Below are 17,143 nucleotides of genomic sequence, written 5' to 3'. Positions count from 1 at the left end.
CTTCTACCCCAAAATTTGATTCCAACAGAACATGTTCTGATTCTTTAACAAAACTGCATATTCCAATGAAAGACTCCTCTCTGGATATTTTTCCAAGTACCCTCTGAAGTCTGTAACCCTTTGAAGTTTGTTACAGCACTGACGAAAAAAAAAAAAAAAAAAAAAAAAAAAGGCAATTTCTGTCCTTATGTCTAGTAGTTTGGATTTGAATCCATCTATCATCTCTTTTGAAGAACCCTGTAGAACTGGGGGACATGACCAAACTGCCCAGATTTGGGGGAGTTCTTGGGCTGAGTCAAGCTGGGTAGGCTGAATGTAAAATTCTAAAATCAAAATAAGCCTGGGGGTTTCTGCATCTCTTTTTACTTGTTATCACAGTCCTCCCACAGACACGAGAAAGATAATGAAACTTCTGTGTGCAGACACTGAGAAGAGGCAAGGGTTAGTGGTGGTCACCCAATACTCTACAGATTAAATGACGTTATGGGGAGCAAAGGAAAACTGTGATCTGCATCTTTCATTCTTTTTGCTCTTATTCCTACATTCTCTCTTTCCATGGCCACATGTGCTCTTGCATTCCTCTGTCGCTAGGTTTTATCCTGGTGCTTATCCTGGGAAGGTTAACATAGCCTCTGGGTGGCTTTCTGAACTCCCGGTCTTCTGCTTTCTTTGTTCCTCTGAAAGTGTTTTGAAGACCAATATAGGAGAATAGGGAAGGGTCATTAGGACAGATGCCACATTGCTAGGCATACAGTTTTCCAAAGAGGATAAAATGGTAAAAATAAACAGATGAGCCAAGAAAACCTGTGAAAACACATCCCACAGCCACTCTTTCCCAGCTGAGGAAAGTCAGACATGCAGAGGAACAAAGGGAGCCCTTTCTCCAAGACCCATTAATGCAGTCTGGGCTCTACAGACTGCTTCCTTGCAGTGACCCTTCAGCTGTCAGAGAGAGGGGACACCAAAGTAAATCTCCGCCACGTGCTTCTCATATCCTATTAATTTCCATTCATGGCTCTTTTTTTCTCTTGACAGGTCCAGAGGGCTGTAACCTGTTTATCTACCATCTGCCCCAAGAGTTTGGGGATACTGAGCTGATGCAGATGTTCCTGCCTTTTGGTAATGTCATCTCCTCGAAAGTGTTTGTGGATCGGGCGACAAACCAAAGTAAATGCTTTGGTGGGTAAAGATAACAAAACAATTAGATTCATCCAGGAAAGGGCTTTCTCTGAATACTTCACCTTTCAAACTGCTTTCTTTCTGCTTAAGCTTTATGATTTCTCTTGATTTACTCCTGTCGATACTTCACCCCTTCCCTCTTTCTCTCCTAATCGTCTCATGCTCAGAATTGTCTGCTCTGCTAAGAAGCGAAGGTTTGGCATTTCACTGGCAGCTGGGTGCTGCAGTTGCTGCTGGTGGGGTGGAAAACACCCCCCCCCCTTGGAAGGGGAGGTGGGGAGGGTGCAGAAAAGACTAAAGCACATGGAGTAAAATGGAGGAGGCCAGGGAGTAGGTGAACTGCTGATGGAGTCAGCAGTGGGAATTTCTGCACCCAAGTGAAAGGAAAAACAGGTTGTGGAGTTGAAGGGAGGACAGAGCTTGAGGGACAGCTATCTAGCAGATGTGATGCATTAAACTGCAAAGGGCCAAGGGCTGAACACCATCAGCTGAAAGCCTGGTCTTCTGCAGGGATGGTTGCTCAGCAGACTGCAGGCAGCTGTGCTCTGAGCCTGCCACACCTGAGCCAGAACCATGGCACGTACAAATAGCTCCAGCTAACCCTGTGCCTAAGCCAGCAAGCCATGCTAAGAGGCTGGGTCTGAAAGCAATGCTGTTCTCAAACAGCTCTAGGCCCAACTCCACCAGCTGGAGCATGAGCAGAACACAGCTTCAGCTGCCTGTGGGCCACCAGGCAAGAACACCCCAAGGTGCACCCACAAAGGGAGGGATCAGTCTGCCAACAGCGGTGTGCTGATGTGTGCGTGATGTCTCAGTGGGATCCCGCTGTTTGCAAAGGTGCTGCTGTGAAAGGTCCCTTCTGGCAGCCCCAGAAAGGTCCCATCCCACCTGGTGGATGGGGGATCTCCTCTCACCTGCCACTGGAATGTGCAGTTTCTGGTACTCCACCACTCAGTGTTCTTTGCAAACTTTCTCTGAGAATTGCAATGGTACAAACTATTGCTTTTCTTTTCCTGTTACTTGCATCTGATCTGGACTCTGTTTCTCAGGCAAACTTCCAGAGTTAAGACTTGTTGGAATTTCATTTGATTTTAAAGTCACTCAATCTCCACATTATGCTTCCTTCCCATGTTGCCTTCCCCATTCCCTTCCTGGACAGCCCACCTCCCAAAACTCTTACCTCATTCCTTGCTAGCTATGGTGCATGGCAGACAGTACTTCCAAGAGATCTGTGCCCCTTCTCTGTGCAGTTTCTCCTGCCCATCCACAGAGGGTCTGAACAGGCTGCTTTTTGATTGAAAAAGCCTTGCTCCCTAGTGTGAGGGGACATGGCAATCCCTTCACCAGTAGTCACGGGATTGCTGTACTCTTGAGCATTAGAGAACAAAAGAGTTTGTTAAGAAGAACTTGGGAAGTTCAAATGAGAGATTTAGAGCTTTAACCGTATAAAAGCTCATAACAAAATAAGCAGACCAGCAAAGCTCTAGGTGACATTGAACACTAATGCTCCAAGGATATCAACAAGTGGACCTTTGTCAGTGAAATTGCTATTCCTATCATAAATAATATTTAGGGGAGTACTGAGCCTGTCTCCCCTTATACAGGCAAGGGGGAAGGGCAAAGGTAAATGGAGAAGAAATGAGGTGGGAGCCAAGTCCAGTAAGGAAGAGTATCTTCTGGACAGAGATTCACCTCATATCCTCCTGTTTCAAAGATTCTTTGGCTATAAGGCTTAATGAGGGTAATAACACATACTTAGCTTGTGGGGCAGGGTTATGGGGCTGGCTTTGTTGCTGTTTCCAAGGTACTGTGAAGTTGTGGCTGATAGCTGAGCAGGGATTGAGGGATCTTAGCAGAAATTTTTCTTATTGTGAGTCTTACTGGAAGAACCTAAACCACAGCTTGTTTGATGCAGTAACCTCCAACACCAATGGTAGGGTATTCCAGCCTGAAAGCAGGAAGGTGCACTTTGGATGTGTAAACTCAGGCAAGCAAAAGCAGGAACTAGAGAATGCTGATGGATTTTAGTCACCTTATATTAGTTTCTGAGACACCAATATCCAGTCAATTTTGGGTTCCAGGCATCAAGCCCCGGTTTTCTCTGACTTTAGCTAAGTTTCCCATAGAACTGAGTGCCTGATGTGACTGTTGGTTTCACTTACACTGCCATGTACACCTCCTCCACAAGGACAGAAATAGCAGACATACAGGTAGATAATTATCACAAGTATGTCATACTGCTCTTCAAAACCTCCCACCCCACTGACCTTCAACTTTAGAGCAATGTAAAAATATGGACATTATTACAGATAACCAGGCCTTTCATTTGTTGTGCTAAGTCCACTGAAGTTGGCACTGATTATAATTCTTTGTTCAGAAACTCAGCTTTTTTAAAAAGGGAAATATTACTTTTTCCTAAAGGAAAAGAAGTATTTTTGTTAACTTTGAAAGTAAAAAAACTCTTTCCTTTTCTGCTTAAGCATTTCCCCAAACTCATCATATAAAAACATAGCATTTGCATTCTGTTTCACTTTTTTTTTAACCAGTCAGAGCTCTCCAACTGGTAGCCTGGGGGGACAATTCTGTCTGGCCCCAGAAAGATACTCCACCATTATATGACCTTTTAAAGTATATCTGCTATGCAGATCCCAAGTAAATTGCTATAACAGAGTCTAGCCCAAGGTTGCTGAGAAATTGTCAAGAAGTCTTTCTTTAGACAAACTCAAAAAATTCCATGGATAAAAATGTAACCATGTTTTTCTTCCATGGGAAGAGAAAATACTTCATTTGCTGCTCTTTTCTCACTATTGAACTACCAGTAAGTAGCCAGCCCAAAGTGCGTCAGTAGAGCAGCATCTCAAAAAAAAAAAAAAAAAAAAAAAAAGACTTGTGTTCTGAACCTCCCCTGTGCTTCCAGCACAAAGATGGATGCATTATCTCCTTTAGCCACTGCTGGCAGGATTGTGTAGGGGCAACTGTGGGAGAAAACAAGACCAGCCACAAGCCGTTCTCCCGGTTTCCCAGGGTCCACCGTCCTGCTGAGACCCATTAGCACCTGTGTATGTTGAAGAAACCACATTGCAGTTATGAAGCCTTGGACGTTCTCAGTTCAGAGGTTGCCTCCTGGCTTGACAATGAGCAGTGCAGAATGGTGACTACAGCAAACACCAGTCTTGTGCAAAAAAAAATGTGAAAGTGGTCAAAATATGGCTGTTGTTTACCACAGCAGGTCTGCTTCCTGCCTGAGACACAACCCTGACCTCACTAAAACATTCATTGAAGTTGGGAGGCATTTTTGTCTGGGACTTTCCTCTTGCTGCCTTCATCCAGTCTAGACCCAAATCCTCCCTTTTTTACTACAATTTTTCAGGCCGCTGGCTTTTATTTCCCCCTTATCCTGATGCATCTGAAATATGTCCCACTACAGACCACACTTCTTTCTCCCTCGCACTCATCACCATCCTGTCTATCCCCATGGCCTGAGCCTCCATCACACCAACCACATTGTTATAAATGGCTCAGGATTCAAATTAGGATTAAATAAAAAAATAGGACTTATTGAAAGAATATAAAGGAATAGAGGTAAGCAAACAGCGCTGGGTGCACCGGGAGTCTCCGCTCCACCAGGACGCACCCCAGTTACATCAAGCAGCTGATTTTTATGCTCCTAGACTAATACATATTCATTACTACTTCTAAAAAAATAGATTATTATAATTAGCTTCCGGGGTCCAGTCCCTCCTACTGGAGCATGTGCAGTCTCCTCTGGGGTCTCTTCTGGGGGTCTCCAGGGGTCTTTCATGCTGAAGGCTCGTAGTCTTCCTCTCCCCCTTTGTACTTACTTGGCACCATACCAAGTTTATAGAACATTCTCTGCAGGTCTTGTCTCCCAGCCGTCCTTCAGCTTCTTTTTCCTTCCTCTTAATCTCTCGGCCCCCCTAACCAGATACCAAAGATCCGCATAGTATCCCATAACAGTCACTAGTTGTTATCAGTTGTTCTGAAACTCCCAGACATCAAACACAAACAGCTTTCTTATTTGACGCTTCACGAGTAATTAAAACATTCTTCCCCAGCCATTCACAGACACATCTATAGCAGTGTTAAGTTAATCTCAAAGAAGACAGGAAAAAAAAAGGCTGTAACTGTTAGAAATAGAAGTCCGGAATAACAAAAGCAAACAGGTTCATAAATTTAAGGAGTATTTTCTGAAGACTTGATAAATTGACTAGAATGAGGGGGAGACTGGGACACACTGCATCTGTGGTTCAAGAATTAAGTTGCCAGTGCAGGGCCCAGAGGCAGACAGGATTCAAACAGAATTGTTCTTTATGGACACGAATTGTTAAAACATTCCTCACACAGATAAGTTTATTGTGACCAATTTGTGTACAAGGCAAAAAGAAAACTCAATTAAAATGCCAAAAGAGAGAAGAAAACGCCACTTGATGAGGGTCATAGTAGTTAATTGCCCTCACGGTGAAATATTTCTACTCCCTACTCAACATTTTCTGGCTCCTATCTTGTGAGCCAAGGGACAGAGATTAAAGGTGAGAAAAGCAGTAAGGAATGAGGACTGGACACAGGAGGGGATGAAGCTCAGGAGAAGTGCTGAGACATAGGTAGAGCTTGTGTTGTGTTATTAAAAACAGTTGGTAGATCAAGATGGCAGCGTGGTGGCAGAATGGTAGGGTGGGAGTTGCAAGGCAGCAGGCAGATCATGACAGTCTGCAGAGTTTCATCTTGGAAGCTGAAACAGAAAGAGCAGAAACATCAAGAGACTGGGGCATTGGCAAAGCTATGCAGGGCCCCAGGACCAGGGGCACTGCACATCAGATCTAAAGTGCATTGGCAGCATTCCATAAGACGTAAGAGTGGAACAACAGACCCTGAGGTGCACCAGAAAAATATTGTTCAGCACCTGCTCGCAATGTGCCTCCAACAAATCCTGAAAAAGCTGGCAATTTCTCATTTAGTTAAAAAAAAAAAAAAAGTCTCTCCTTAAATTCATCCAAGGAAATTAACAAGTCCAGGAGTAAGGTGATGTACTGGTAAGAAATTCCAGCCCCATGTTCCCATCCCATCTGGGTGATGATGGATTAACCAATCTGTGTGCTTCTGTTTACCCCTCTTGTAGCAGGACACTGATTCCTTTGCATGGGGATTTGAGATATGTGGATGAGGAGAGTTATTTATCAGCTCAAAGGTGTTTTTGGTTTGAGGTTTGTTTGGTGTTTTTATTTATTTATTTATTTTTTCCTGTTTCTTCCTTTTTCTCACCAGATAAAGGAATTATTAGAAAGCACTTGGGAAAGAGATGGAGCTCTGCTTGCTAGTATTACCAGTACTATGATTAAATTGATTTTTTTTCCTTTTTACCTTTAACCTGATTTCAAACTTCCTAAGAAAAATCTCTGCCCCAGATTTTCTTTCTGTAGCCCACAGATTTAGATTATGTCCTTTGTTTTGCATGATCTATGACAATTAATTTTGTTTCAGTTCCCTGGACAATATGATATTGTCTTAGCCATATAGCTATGGGTTTCAGGCCAAAGCTCTGTAATGAAAGAGTGTAATGAAAGAAACCACTAATTTTAGCACCTGAGTTGAGACAATATGGGAACAATCTTCCAAGTGTATTAAAATACAGAAATACAGAAATTTATATTTGCTAGCTCCAAATATTATAAATATTATAATCCAAAGCAGCCAGGCTCTAAGACTTCAGATCCACAGAGTGAGGAAGGGACAGTTTTCCAGGTGATAAGGAAAGAGTTGTGTAAGAAAGTGAAGGAAGAGTTCATCAAACTTACTGCACAGCACCTCCAACCACTGCAGTTGGTTGGGGGAGGTTTTAGGGGGAGGAGGAGGAGCGGGAGAAGTATTAGGGCTATGAGCCACTATTCATTTACAAACTATAATTAATTTGATATTTAGATTAATTTCTGATGCACTCTCAAAGGTGCACTGAAAGCATTTTTCCTTTATTATAATGGTGATTGCTTACTGGGGAGATAAATCTAACTGTCAGTTACGCACTGACTTACCAAAACTCTCAGACCAAGCAAGCATGTATGCATAAGGAACAGCTGTTTGCAGTTCTCCAGTTAAAGGGATAGCTCTGTCTTTTCCCAATAACTCACATTAAAGAAAATCTATATATTCTACACAGGGACTTCTGCTTTCTTTTGTAGTTTAACAATTTATTAGACAAGAATATGTTAGCAGAATCTATGTTCTATTTATCTGTCTGTCCTTGTGTCTATCACTATTCTATCCATCTCTGCACCCAAGTGATAGATGTAGTCCATCCAGAATATGTCTAGAAGTTATGTATATGTCTGTACGTACCTACTCGCATACACACACAATCATTTAAAACATTTTCACTCATGGTGTGATTAGATGGAGGAACTCATTACTGCAGGGTCTTTGTGGCTACTCATTTAATGAACTTCAAAGGAGGAATGGACATTTATGTGACTAATGGAAATGACCAATGTTAAGAGTTAATGCCAGAAGAAAGAAAAGAAAAAAAAAAATTGAAAGAGGTTAAAAACTTAATGCTCTAGGCTTCAAACTGATCCTTTCGGAACTAGGAAAAGAACCTGAAGGGCTTTTCACATGTGCCTGCACAGCATGCTATTTACTGCCACCTCCTCTAAAAATACTTTGATTTTAGATAGAGTAGATGAACCCTAATTAGATACAGCTGATCCTCCATATGCTCCAAGGATATTGCAGTTTTAAATGCAAACACCCCCATGTGTAGAAATGCCAGAGGAGAGTCTCTAGTGCTACTTTCATTCGGTCCAGAAGTTTCTGTTCAGAAAACAGTTAACACTTTAACAGGCAGGCCCATGTCTGAACTCAAGGTGATTGAACTGCTGAACATGGACTTACCACATCCTGCTCTTGTGAGATTGCAGACCTACAACAACATTTAGGCTTTCCATTGCATCTGTTTTTATTTTGTTTTCCCAAGATCTCTCTCATTCAATGTAAATTTGAGCTGTAGAACAAGTGTTTCTCCATCCATCCATCCATCCATCCATCCATCCATCCATCCATCCATCCATCCATCCATCCATCCATCCATCCATCCATCCATCCCCACATATTTATCTTCAACTTCTTTATATCTGTCTGTCCTTTTTCATTTGCTGCACAGGACTGCGCTTCAGCATTTTGAAGTCTGTCAGCTACCTTGTTACAGAGCAGCTGTTCAATAGGTCCTCACAGCTCTCTGCTTGGCCCCAGGCCTTCCTTCCTGCACAATATTCAAATGTTGCTATGAATATGAATTTATTATTATTTTCTCATCTGTTTTCCTAAGGCCCTTCCTAGCAGAGCATTTGAGAGGTTCATGGAACTGAGAAACAGCATTTTCACAGTGCTCATGTCGTCTTCATTTCACCAAGGGGATGGTGAGACATAGAAAGATATTCAAAACTATTTATTAATCTTGAATGCCTCATCTGAGATGCCATGAGCCTGATTGGTCTGTTTGTGTGTTTTCTCAAAATGTCTAACACAATGCAGAGCATGCTATGTTTATGTTCATTTCAGATCCAGTACAGGCATGCAGCCTTTCTACACCAGCAAAATCTCAGGTCACACACTGACTGAGCACCAAGAAAAAAATAAAGAGGCCTCGCATATCAGCTCATGCACTATGTCATAACTATCCATATCTTTTTAACATTTGTATGCTTTTGGCTCTAGTTGGGCCAGGACGTCTTTGGGGCATGGCTCAGGGGTGGCAAGGTACAGGGACCGTCCCTAGACAGTGGTATAGACAAGACCACTCCTCTTTTAGGGATAAGAGAGTTTAGTCATAAGGATAGAAGCCATGATGTGCCATTTGCACTCAGAGCCTGCAGATTTTATTTACTAATAAGAAAGTAGCCTAGGAGATCTTATTAAGGGGTTTTGTGACATGTTATTTACCCACCATAATTGGGATGTCATGCCAAAAATAGGCGTCAAGTCCATTTCTCCAAGGCAGCATTTGGTTGTACAACTACATCACAGAACCATCCTTTTCCTATTTACTGTCTGTATTCCAACACTAGCAAAGATGAGTCTGATACATTGCCATCTTCTTCACCATGTTCTTATTCATTCTCTACAGTAATTAAAACAAGGATGCCATGAAAAAGAAAAATACAGAAACATGTGGTTAGCAGTGATGCCTTAATGCATATACAAAACAATACGAAATTAAAATTTTATATATAGCATCAATTCTTGCATTTTTTCACTCCTGAGTGCTTCATTTTGTAATCTTATCATTGCTTTAGTGTATTGGTGTGTGTGATATCTTGCTTTTTCAAGTAAGCAAACCAAAACCAATGTATGAGATGAGATGAACAGATAGTGTATACTGACATCACAAAGGTTGTCATCAGAAAAACGATTTTCAGATCCCCATAAAAATAGGTACCTTTCCTCACCATTCCTACTTCCAACTATTTCAAATCCCCAACCATATTCAACCTCATCCCCACTCTCCTCATTCCTGATCTGTAATATATTACATATGTATATGTATATTTATATGTATTTATATATATATTTCTCCAATAGTGAATATGCCTGCAGTTTCTCAAAAACAATTAAAACAGCTGAACTAGGGATGCTTAAGAGCAGTTTAAAGATGACTATAAAATTGTAGCCTAATGTTAAGTAGGTGAATTTTCTGAGTAAATGATACAATGCCTGTTGCTAGCTTGCAGCTGATTTCTGTAAATGAGCTAGTAAAAGCCAGGTGGAATAAGAAATTCTGAATGGAATCAGATGAAGTCTATGGGCAAAATGCTCTTGTTAACACAAGAACCCTGTGAAGAGGTGTTCCTATAACATCCTTTCTACTTTCATTAGCTAAGAGATGAGTGTATAATCATTGGAAACATGAGCGTTACGTAGAAAATAAGGCTTTATAATTATGATCAGTACTTCCATTTTGTGTTTATCCATCATAATTTGTTAAGGTCACTGTTATTATTAATCATAAATTATGGAAATTAATGTTTCTGTCTATTAATAGATTCACAGAGCTTGTCAGGGACCTGAAAAGTCCAACCTCCTGACCAAAGCAAGGTCAGCTGTGGGGTCAGATCTCAGGATTGCTCAGGGATTTATCTAGTCAGGTCTTGAAAACCTCCAAGGATGGAAATTCATTTGGTCAACCTGCTCTAAAACTTGTTGGCCTTCATGGTGAAAAAGCCTTTCTTTATATCCAGTCAAAAACTCTCTTGTTTCAATTTCTGTCCCTTGTCTCTTGTCCTCCCACCATGCACCACTGTGAAGAGACTATGTCATTTCTTTCTCAAAGGGCAAGATCGTCAGCCCTTGGCCATCCTGATGGACCTATGCTAAACTCATTCTGTTTTGTTACTGTCTTTCCTATGCTGGACTCAGGGTGGAGGAGGGTGCCCAAAACTGGATGTAGTATCCAGATGTGATCTAGTGAGTGCTGAGCAGAGAAGAATAATCACTTCCCTGTTTGACTGCCTGTGCTCTTGTTAATAGAGCTCAAAATACTAATGCCCTCCCTTGCAGCTAGGGCACACCACTGGTGAGATCTAGTGATGTAACCCATGTAAAGCCTAGAGACAGTGGGACTCAGCCTTCATACAACAGCCAGGTATCAGTCCCCTTGACATTTTGACAGGCATATTTAATGCTTTAAAAGGGAGGAGCTAACATCTAAGAGCAGCTGCTTTCTTTGACTACTTTACAGGCCATAGGCTTTCTCCATTTTTGGCAAGCATGACCTACAAATCTGATTTTGTGTTCTGACCATTTAAAGGAGAAATTATATGTCTGTTCTAAATAGGGGTTCCTAATTACCCTTTAAAATCCTTCTCCACTAAGGTTTCCAGAAATTGTAAGGTGTTTTCCCTGGTCACTGTGCATCTCCTGACATGGCTGAACAGACTGAAGAAGGATTCTTGTGTTATTGAGCTTTTAGAAATGCTTATGAAAGAATAATTTTTGTTTGTTTATTTTAAGAGTCAATGCAAGATCCACAGTTTTAGGGGAAACTTACATTTTTACCCCACTTCTTCAAATTAAGTTCTCTGTCCAAATTATCAAAAGCCATACTGCATTTCTTAGATCTTATTTTTTTCTAACCAAAGGCATTTTCAGTTGGATCTAGATCAGTACTTCATCTTATAGTTTAAAGCGTATAACTCTTTCCTTTCTCTTGTTGGTACCCAGCATGGTTCAGTGCCACAACCTTCTGATCTAAATATTAACAGATTTCCTCTTTTCTTTTTCTACCAAATGAGTCACTGCATATGAGGAGGTTGTTTGTGTTGTGTTTTTTTTTTTTTTTTCCCCACTTATTTTACTTTTGGTTTTCTTAGCTGTTTTTCACAGAATCACAGAATCACAGAATTGTCTAGGTTGGAAGAGACTTCAAGATCATTGAGGCCAACCTCTGACCTAACACTAACAAGTCCTCCACTAAACCATATTGCTAAGTTCAACATCTAAACGTCTTTTAAAGACCTCCAGGCATGATGACTCCACCACTTCCCTGGGCAGCCCATTCCAATGCCTAACAACCCTCTCAGTAAAGAAGTTCTTCCTAATATCCAACCTAAAACTCCCCTGGCGCAACTTTAGCCCATTCCCCCTCGTCCTGTCACTAGGCACATGAGAGAATAGACCAATCCCCACCTCACTACAGCCTCCTTTAACGTACCTATAGAGAGCGATAAGGTCGCCCGTGAGCCTCATTTTCTCCAGGCTGAACAAACCCAGCTCCCTCAGCCGCTCCTCATAAGACTTGTTCTCCAGACCCCTCACTAGCTTCATCACCCTTCTCTGGACTCTCTCGAGCACCCCGATGTCCTTCTTGTAGTGAGGGGCCCAAAACTGAACACAGTACTCGAGGTGCGGCCTCACCAGAGCCGAGTAGAGGCCATTTTTCACACAGTGGCCTCCATAAAAAGCAATGTATTGGTTTGAAAAGCATGGCCAAAAGCTATTCATCACTATTTCTGCCTTCTGAACAGAAATTTCTGGACTGTACAACAAGAGAAGCTACTAGTCCTTCTATACCTATTAGGTTGCCCCAACCTAACCATAAATGAGGTATCAAATATGCAGTGACATAAAGGGGAGAGATGGTTAGTTTCCTATCTAAGTAATGATCAGCAAGATGCAAGATTTGCATTCTGTACATTGCTACACAAAGAACAGATCTATTTCAGAGACTCCCCAGGACAGGAGAGAACTAATAAAAAATAGTCATTAGTACAATTTGTATTGCACATTCATGATCTGTTTCTTTTTGGTTTTGCTGATTTTTTTTTTCTTTAAAAAAGAAGGAAAGAATTTTCCTTCCCACTATGAAATACTACCAACAGAAGGGTGATTTTATGGTGACTGTCTCTTGTAGATGAAGAAAGATGACTGTTTTTTTTCAGTAGCTGCAATGTTCATATAGCTTCTTTATTAAGCCTGTAATAAATGGCTAAGTCCCAAATAGGGTTACAATAAAAGTTTACAATTTATTAAAGGAATAGAGGTAAGCAAACAGTGCTGGGTGTGCCGGGAGTCTCTGCTCCACCAAGACACACACCAGTTACATCAAGCAGCTGATTTTTATGCTCCTAGGCTAATACATATTCACTACTACTTCTAGAAAAAACAGGGTTATTATAATTAGTTTCCAGAATCCAAACCCTCCTACTGGAGCATGTGTATCAGTCTCTGGTGGTCCCTCTGGGGGTCTCTGGGGGTCTCTCGTGCTGAAGGCTCATAGTCTTCCTCCCTCTTGTCCTTCTCCTGTGTCCAACTTGGCTGTATGTCAGAGACTTGTGCAGCATCCCCTGCAAGCTTTATCTTTTAGTCGTCCTTCAGCTCTCCCCGTCTCCTTAATCTCCTGGCCAGATATCAGAGACTTGCATAGCGTCCCATGCAATAGTCATAATAGTTAGCAGTTGTTCTGCACCCCCCCCCCCCCCCCCCCGATATCAGAGACTTCAAGGAAAAGCCTACAAATACATTTCCCTTCAAGCTCTCTATTGACATGAATTGCTAAAACATTCCTTTGCAAGATACAAGAACTATATACATTAACCACTCCGTTTTTCTTAGACTTGTGGTTATACAAGGGTATGTAAGACAGAAGGTCACATTCATCCTACTGTTATAAATGAGGTCTCAACTCAATCTGAATTTTGCAGTCAGATCAGTAAAGGAGCCCGCAGCTCCCTCACTATCTGGCAAACCACACGTTTCTGACTGTGGTCCCTGTAGTGGGTTTACGTGGCAAGGTTTTGGTAGCAGGGAGCCATAGGGGTGGTTTCTGTGAGAAAGATCTAGAAGCTGCCCCATGTTTGGGAAGGGCCCCATTGTTTTCCAGATCCGAGCCAATAAGCGATGTTGTTTTTCGCCTCTGTGAGAGCATATTTAAGACAGGGAAAAAACGCTGCGCCACACAGCAGCCGGGAGACTCAAGGGAGCGAGAGAACAGCCTTGCACCAAGGTCAGTGTAGAGGGAGGGGGAGAGGTGCTCCAGGCGCCGGAGCAGAAGTCCCCTGCGGCCTGTGGTGAGGACCATGGTGAAGCAGGATGTCCCCCTGCAGCCCATGGAGTACCACGGTGGAGCAGGGTTCCACGCTGCAGCCCGTGGAGGAGACCACGGTGGAGCAGGTGGCCCTGCACTGACAGAGGCTGCCGCCTGTGGAAGACCCCTGCCGGAGCAGATTCCGGGCCGGACCTGTAGCCCGTGGAGAGGAGCCCACGCAGGAGCAGGTGACCCGGCAGGAGCTGCTGCCCGTAGGGGAGCCAGGTTGGAGCAGTTTTCTCCTGAGGGATGGACCCCGTGGTACGGACCCATATCTGGAGCAGTTCTGGAAGAGCTGCTGCCTGTGGGAAGCCCACGCCGGATCAGTTCATCAAGGACTGCATCCCGTGGGTGGGACCCCACAGCACAGGGGACGAGAGTGACCGAGAAGGAGCGGCAGAGAAGAAGTGCTGTAGACTGACCATAACCCCCATTCCCCGTTCCCCTGCGCCGCTCGGGGGGAGGAGGTGGAAGAGGGTGGATGGGGGGGGGAAGGTGCTTTTGTTTTTTTTCCTTTGTTTTCTCACTTCTCTCGCTTGTTAGTTGTAGGCAATAAATCTTACTATCTCCTTATGCCGAGTCTGTTTTGCCCGTTACAATAATTATTGCGTGATTTTCTCGTCCTTATCTCAATCCTTGAGCCCTTTTCACATATTTTCTCCCCATTCCTCTTTGAGGAGGGGGAGTGAGAGAGCGGCTGTGGTGGAGCTCGGCTGCCCACTCGAGCGGAACCACGACAGTCTTTTTTGGCGCCCGACGTGGGGCTCGAGGAATTTGAGATAAGGATGATAGTTAGTAGAAGTAACGGGCAAAAATATGTGCAGGTTGATTGTTAGGAATGTACAAGTTGTGAAGAATTTAAGAAAGCAGTAACTGTGATATGTTAGTGTGGTGAAGGGACGAGGGGTGGTGTGTGTGTAAAATGTCCACCTTGTCGGTGCTGTGATGATGTTATGTTTACTTTGGTGTGGTGAATTCTTTTTCGTTTTGATTTAAGTGAATTTTGTGAAGGTTGTTGTGATAATTGTAAAGTAAGAGTATGTTGTGAGTAGTCTTAAATATGCTTTTAACAGAGGCGAGGGGTGGAATGTAGTGGGTTTACGTGGCAAGGTTTTGGTAGCAGGGAGCCATAGGGGTGGTTTCTGTGAGAAAGATCTAGAAGCTGCCCCATGTTTGGGAAGGGCCCCATTGTTTTCCAGATCCGAGCCAATAAGTGATGTTGTTTTTCGCCTCTGTGAGAGCATATTTAAGACAGGGAAAAAACGCTGCGCCACACAGCAGCCGGGAGACTCAAGGGAGCGAGAGAACAGCCTTGCACCAAGGTCAGTGTAGAGGGAGGGGGAGAGGTGCTCCAGGCGCCGGAGCAGAAGTCCCCTGCGGCCTGTGGTGAGGACCATGGTGAAGCAGGATGTCCCCCTGCAGCCCATGGAGTACCACGGTGGAGCAGGGTTCCACGCTGCAGCCCGTGGAGGAGACCACGGTGGAGCAGGTGGCCCTGCACTGACGGAGGCTGCCGCCTGTGGAAGACCCCTGCCGGAGCAGATTCCGGGCCGGACCTGTAGCCCGTGGAGAGGAGCCCACGCAGGAGCAGGTGACCCGGCAGGAGCTGCTGCCCGTAGGGGAGCCAGGTTGGAGCAGTTTTCTCCTGAGGGATGGACCCCGTGGTACGGACCCATATCTGGAGCAGTTCTGGAAGAGCTGCTGCCTGTGGGAAGCCCACGCCGGATCAGTTCATCAAGGACTGCATCCCGTGGGTGGGACCCCACAGCACAGGGGACGAGAGTGACCGAGAAGGAGCGGCAGAGAAGAAGTGCTGTAGACTGACCATAACCCCCATTCCCCGTTCCCCTGCGCCGCTCGGGGGGAGGAGGTGGAAGAGGGTGGATGGGGGGGGGAAGGTGCTTTTGTTTTTTTTCCTTTGTTTTCTCACTTCTCTCGCTTGTTAGTTGTAGGCAATAAATCTTACTATCTCCTTATGCCGAGTCTGTTTTGCCCGTTACAATAATTATTGCGTGATTTTCTCGTCCTTATCTCAATCCTTGAGCCCTTTTCACATATTTTCTCCCCATTCCTCTTTGAGGAGGGGGAGTGAGAGAGCGGCTGTGGTGGAGCTCGGCTGCCCACTCGAGCGGAACCACGACAGTCCCACATGGCTCTTTAAGGCCTCAGAGATTGCTCGCCAGGTGCCGAGCAATCCCACTGCAGCCTTGTCGTTTTTAGTTGCAGAGTCCCACACCTTGACCTCAGTTTGGTTCCATATTTCAGGCTCATAAACTGTCCAACTGTTAATAAGGAGAATAAGCTGTAAGGTTACCAGGACAGTCTTTGTTCCTAAGGACGTATGATTCCCCATAATGCGCAACTGCTTACCAGCGAGGGGCAGTTGTGTGCGTGGGTCCGCTTCTCTCAGCTCGAGCTTCTCTCCAGCTCCAGTGCGCCTATTTCCAGTGACTTTCTGTACGAGCTTCTCTGAGCAGTTTGTTGAGTTTGGCCGAACCTATCTTCATGAGGCAATCAAAGTGCCTGTTCCCGTCCTGGTCTCCATTCTGACAGACTGTTCCTCTTCACTTCATTTTACTGCTTCTTTATTGATGTAACTTCATCGTTTTGCCTTTTTTATCTTGAGGGCAGGCTCCTCTCTTATATCCTTCTCTCCACAGCAGTTCTTTTCAAAACAACTTTTCATTGGTCAAACAAATTTGAATGTAACAACAACAGCAAACACCCAGAAACATCCATGCCTTAATGGCTGGAGAACAAGAGAACCATCTGGAGAACAAGAAACCCTGAGACTGCATGGAGTCTCCTGAATCACCCTTCTTTGTTCCCTCTAAACTCTTTTATATTCCTGATGGCCTGGTCGTTAAGAGTCTAATGTTATCTCAACCATGGGGCTTTCCAACCCCCATGGCCACATTCCCAAATCTCCCCCTTCTTTATTAATATCAACCATTTTCTCAACACGAATTACTACTCCATATATAACAATTCCAATTTCTCTTATCTCTTGTAATCTCCTTCCAGTAGTAATTATATATTTCTGGATGCTACGATCCTCAACTACATTGTTCCCTAGAGGCATCCCTTGAGAAGAAGGCATACCATATAACATTTCATATGGCAATAATCCAGTCTCACTGTGTGGTTTAGTTCTTATGTTTAAAAGTGCCAATGGTAAGCATTTCATTCAGGGCATTTGTGTCTCGATCATTAATTTAGCCAATTGTTTTTTTCTTGTTTGATTCAGTCGTTCTACTTTCCCTGAGCTTACTGGGTGCCACAGAGTATGGTATTCCCACTGAATACCTAATGATTGACATAATAATTTTATTATTTTAGAAGTAAAGTTTGTGCCCTGGTCAGAATCAATGTGCT

At 43.6% G+C, this 17,143-nt stretch overlaps 1 protein-coding gene across 1 annotated transcript in view; it reads left to right on the top strand.

Annotated features, from left to right (window-relative positions):
- Positions 1-17,143, top strand: part of LOC311220843 (CUGBP Elav-like family member 4) — a gene marked incomplete at both ends in the record, with an annotated part of 114,429 nt that overhangs the window by 79,870 nt on the left and 17,416 nt on the right. Inside the window, one exon of the mRNA XM_084304487.1 lies at positions 1,036-1,179. Coding sequence (XP_084160613.1) covers positions 1,036-1,179 — 144 coding nt within the window. The remainder of the gene's footprint in view (positions 1-1,035; positions 1,180-17,143) is intronic.

Source organism: Netta rufina, assembly GCF_964035555.1.
Source record: "Netta rufina genome assembly, chromosome: W".
Taxonomy (NCBI): domain Eukaryota; kingdom Metazoa; phylum Chordata; class Aves; order Anseriformes; family Anatidae; genus Netta; species Netta rufina.
Note: the sequence above shows the minus strand (reverse complement) of the source record. Positions and strands in the feature narration are given on the sequence as shown.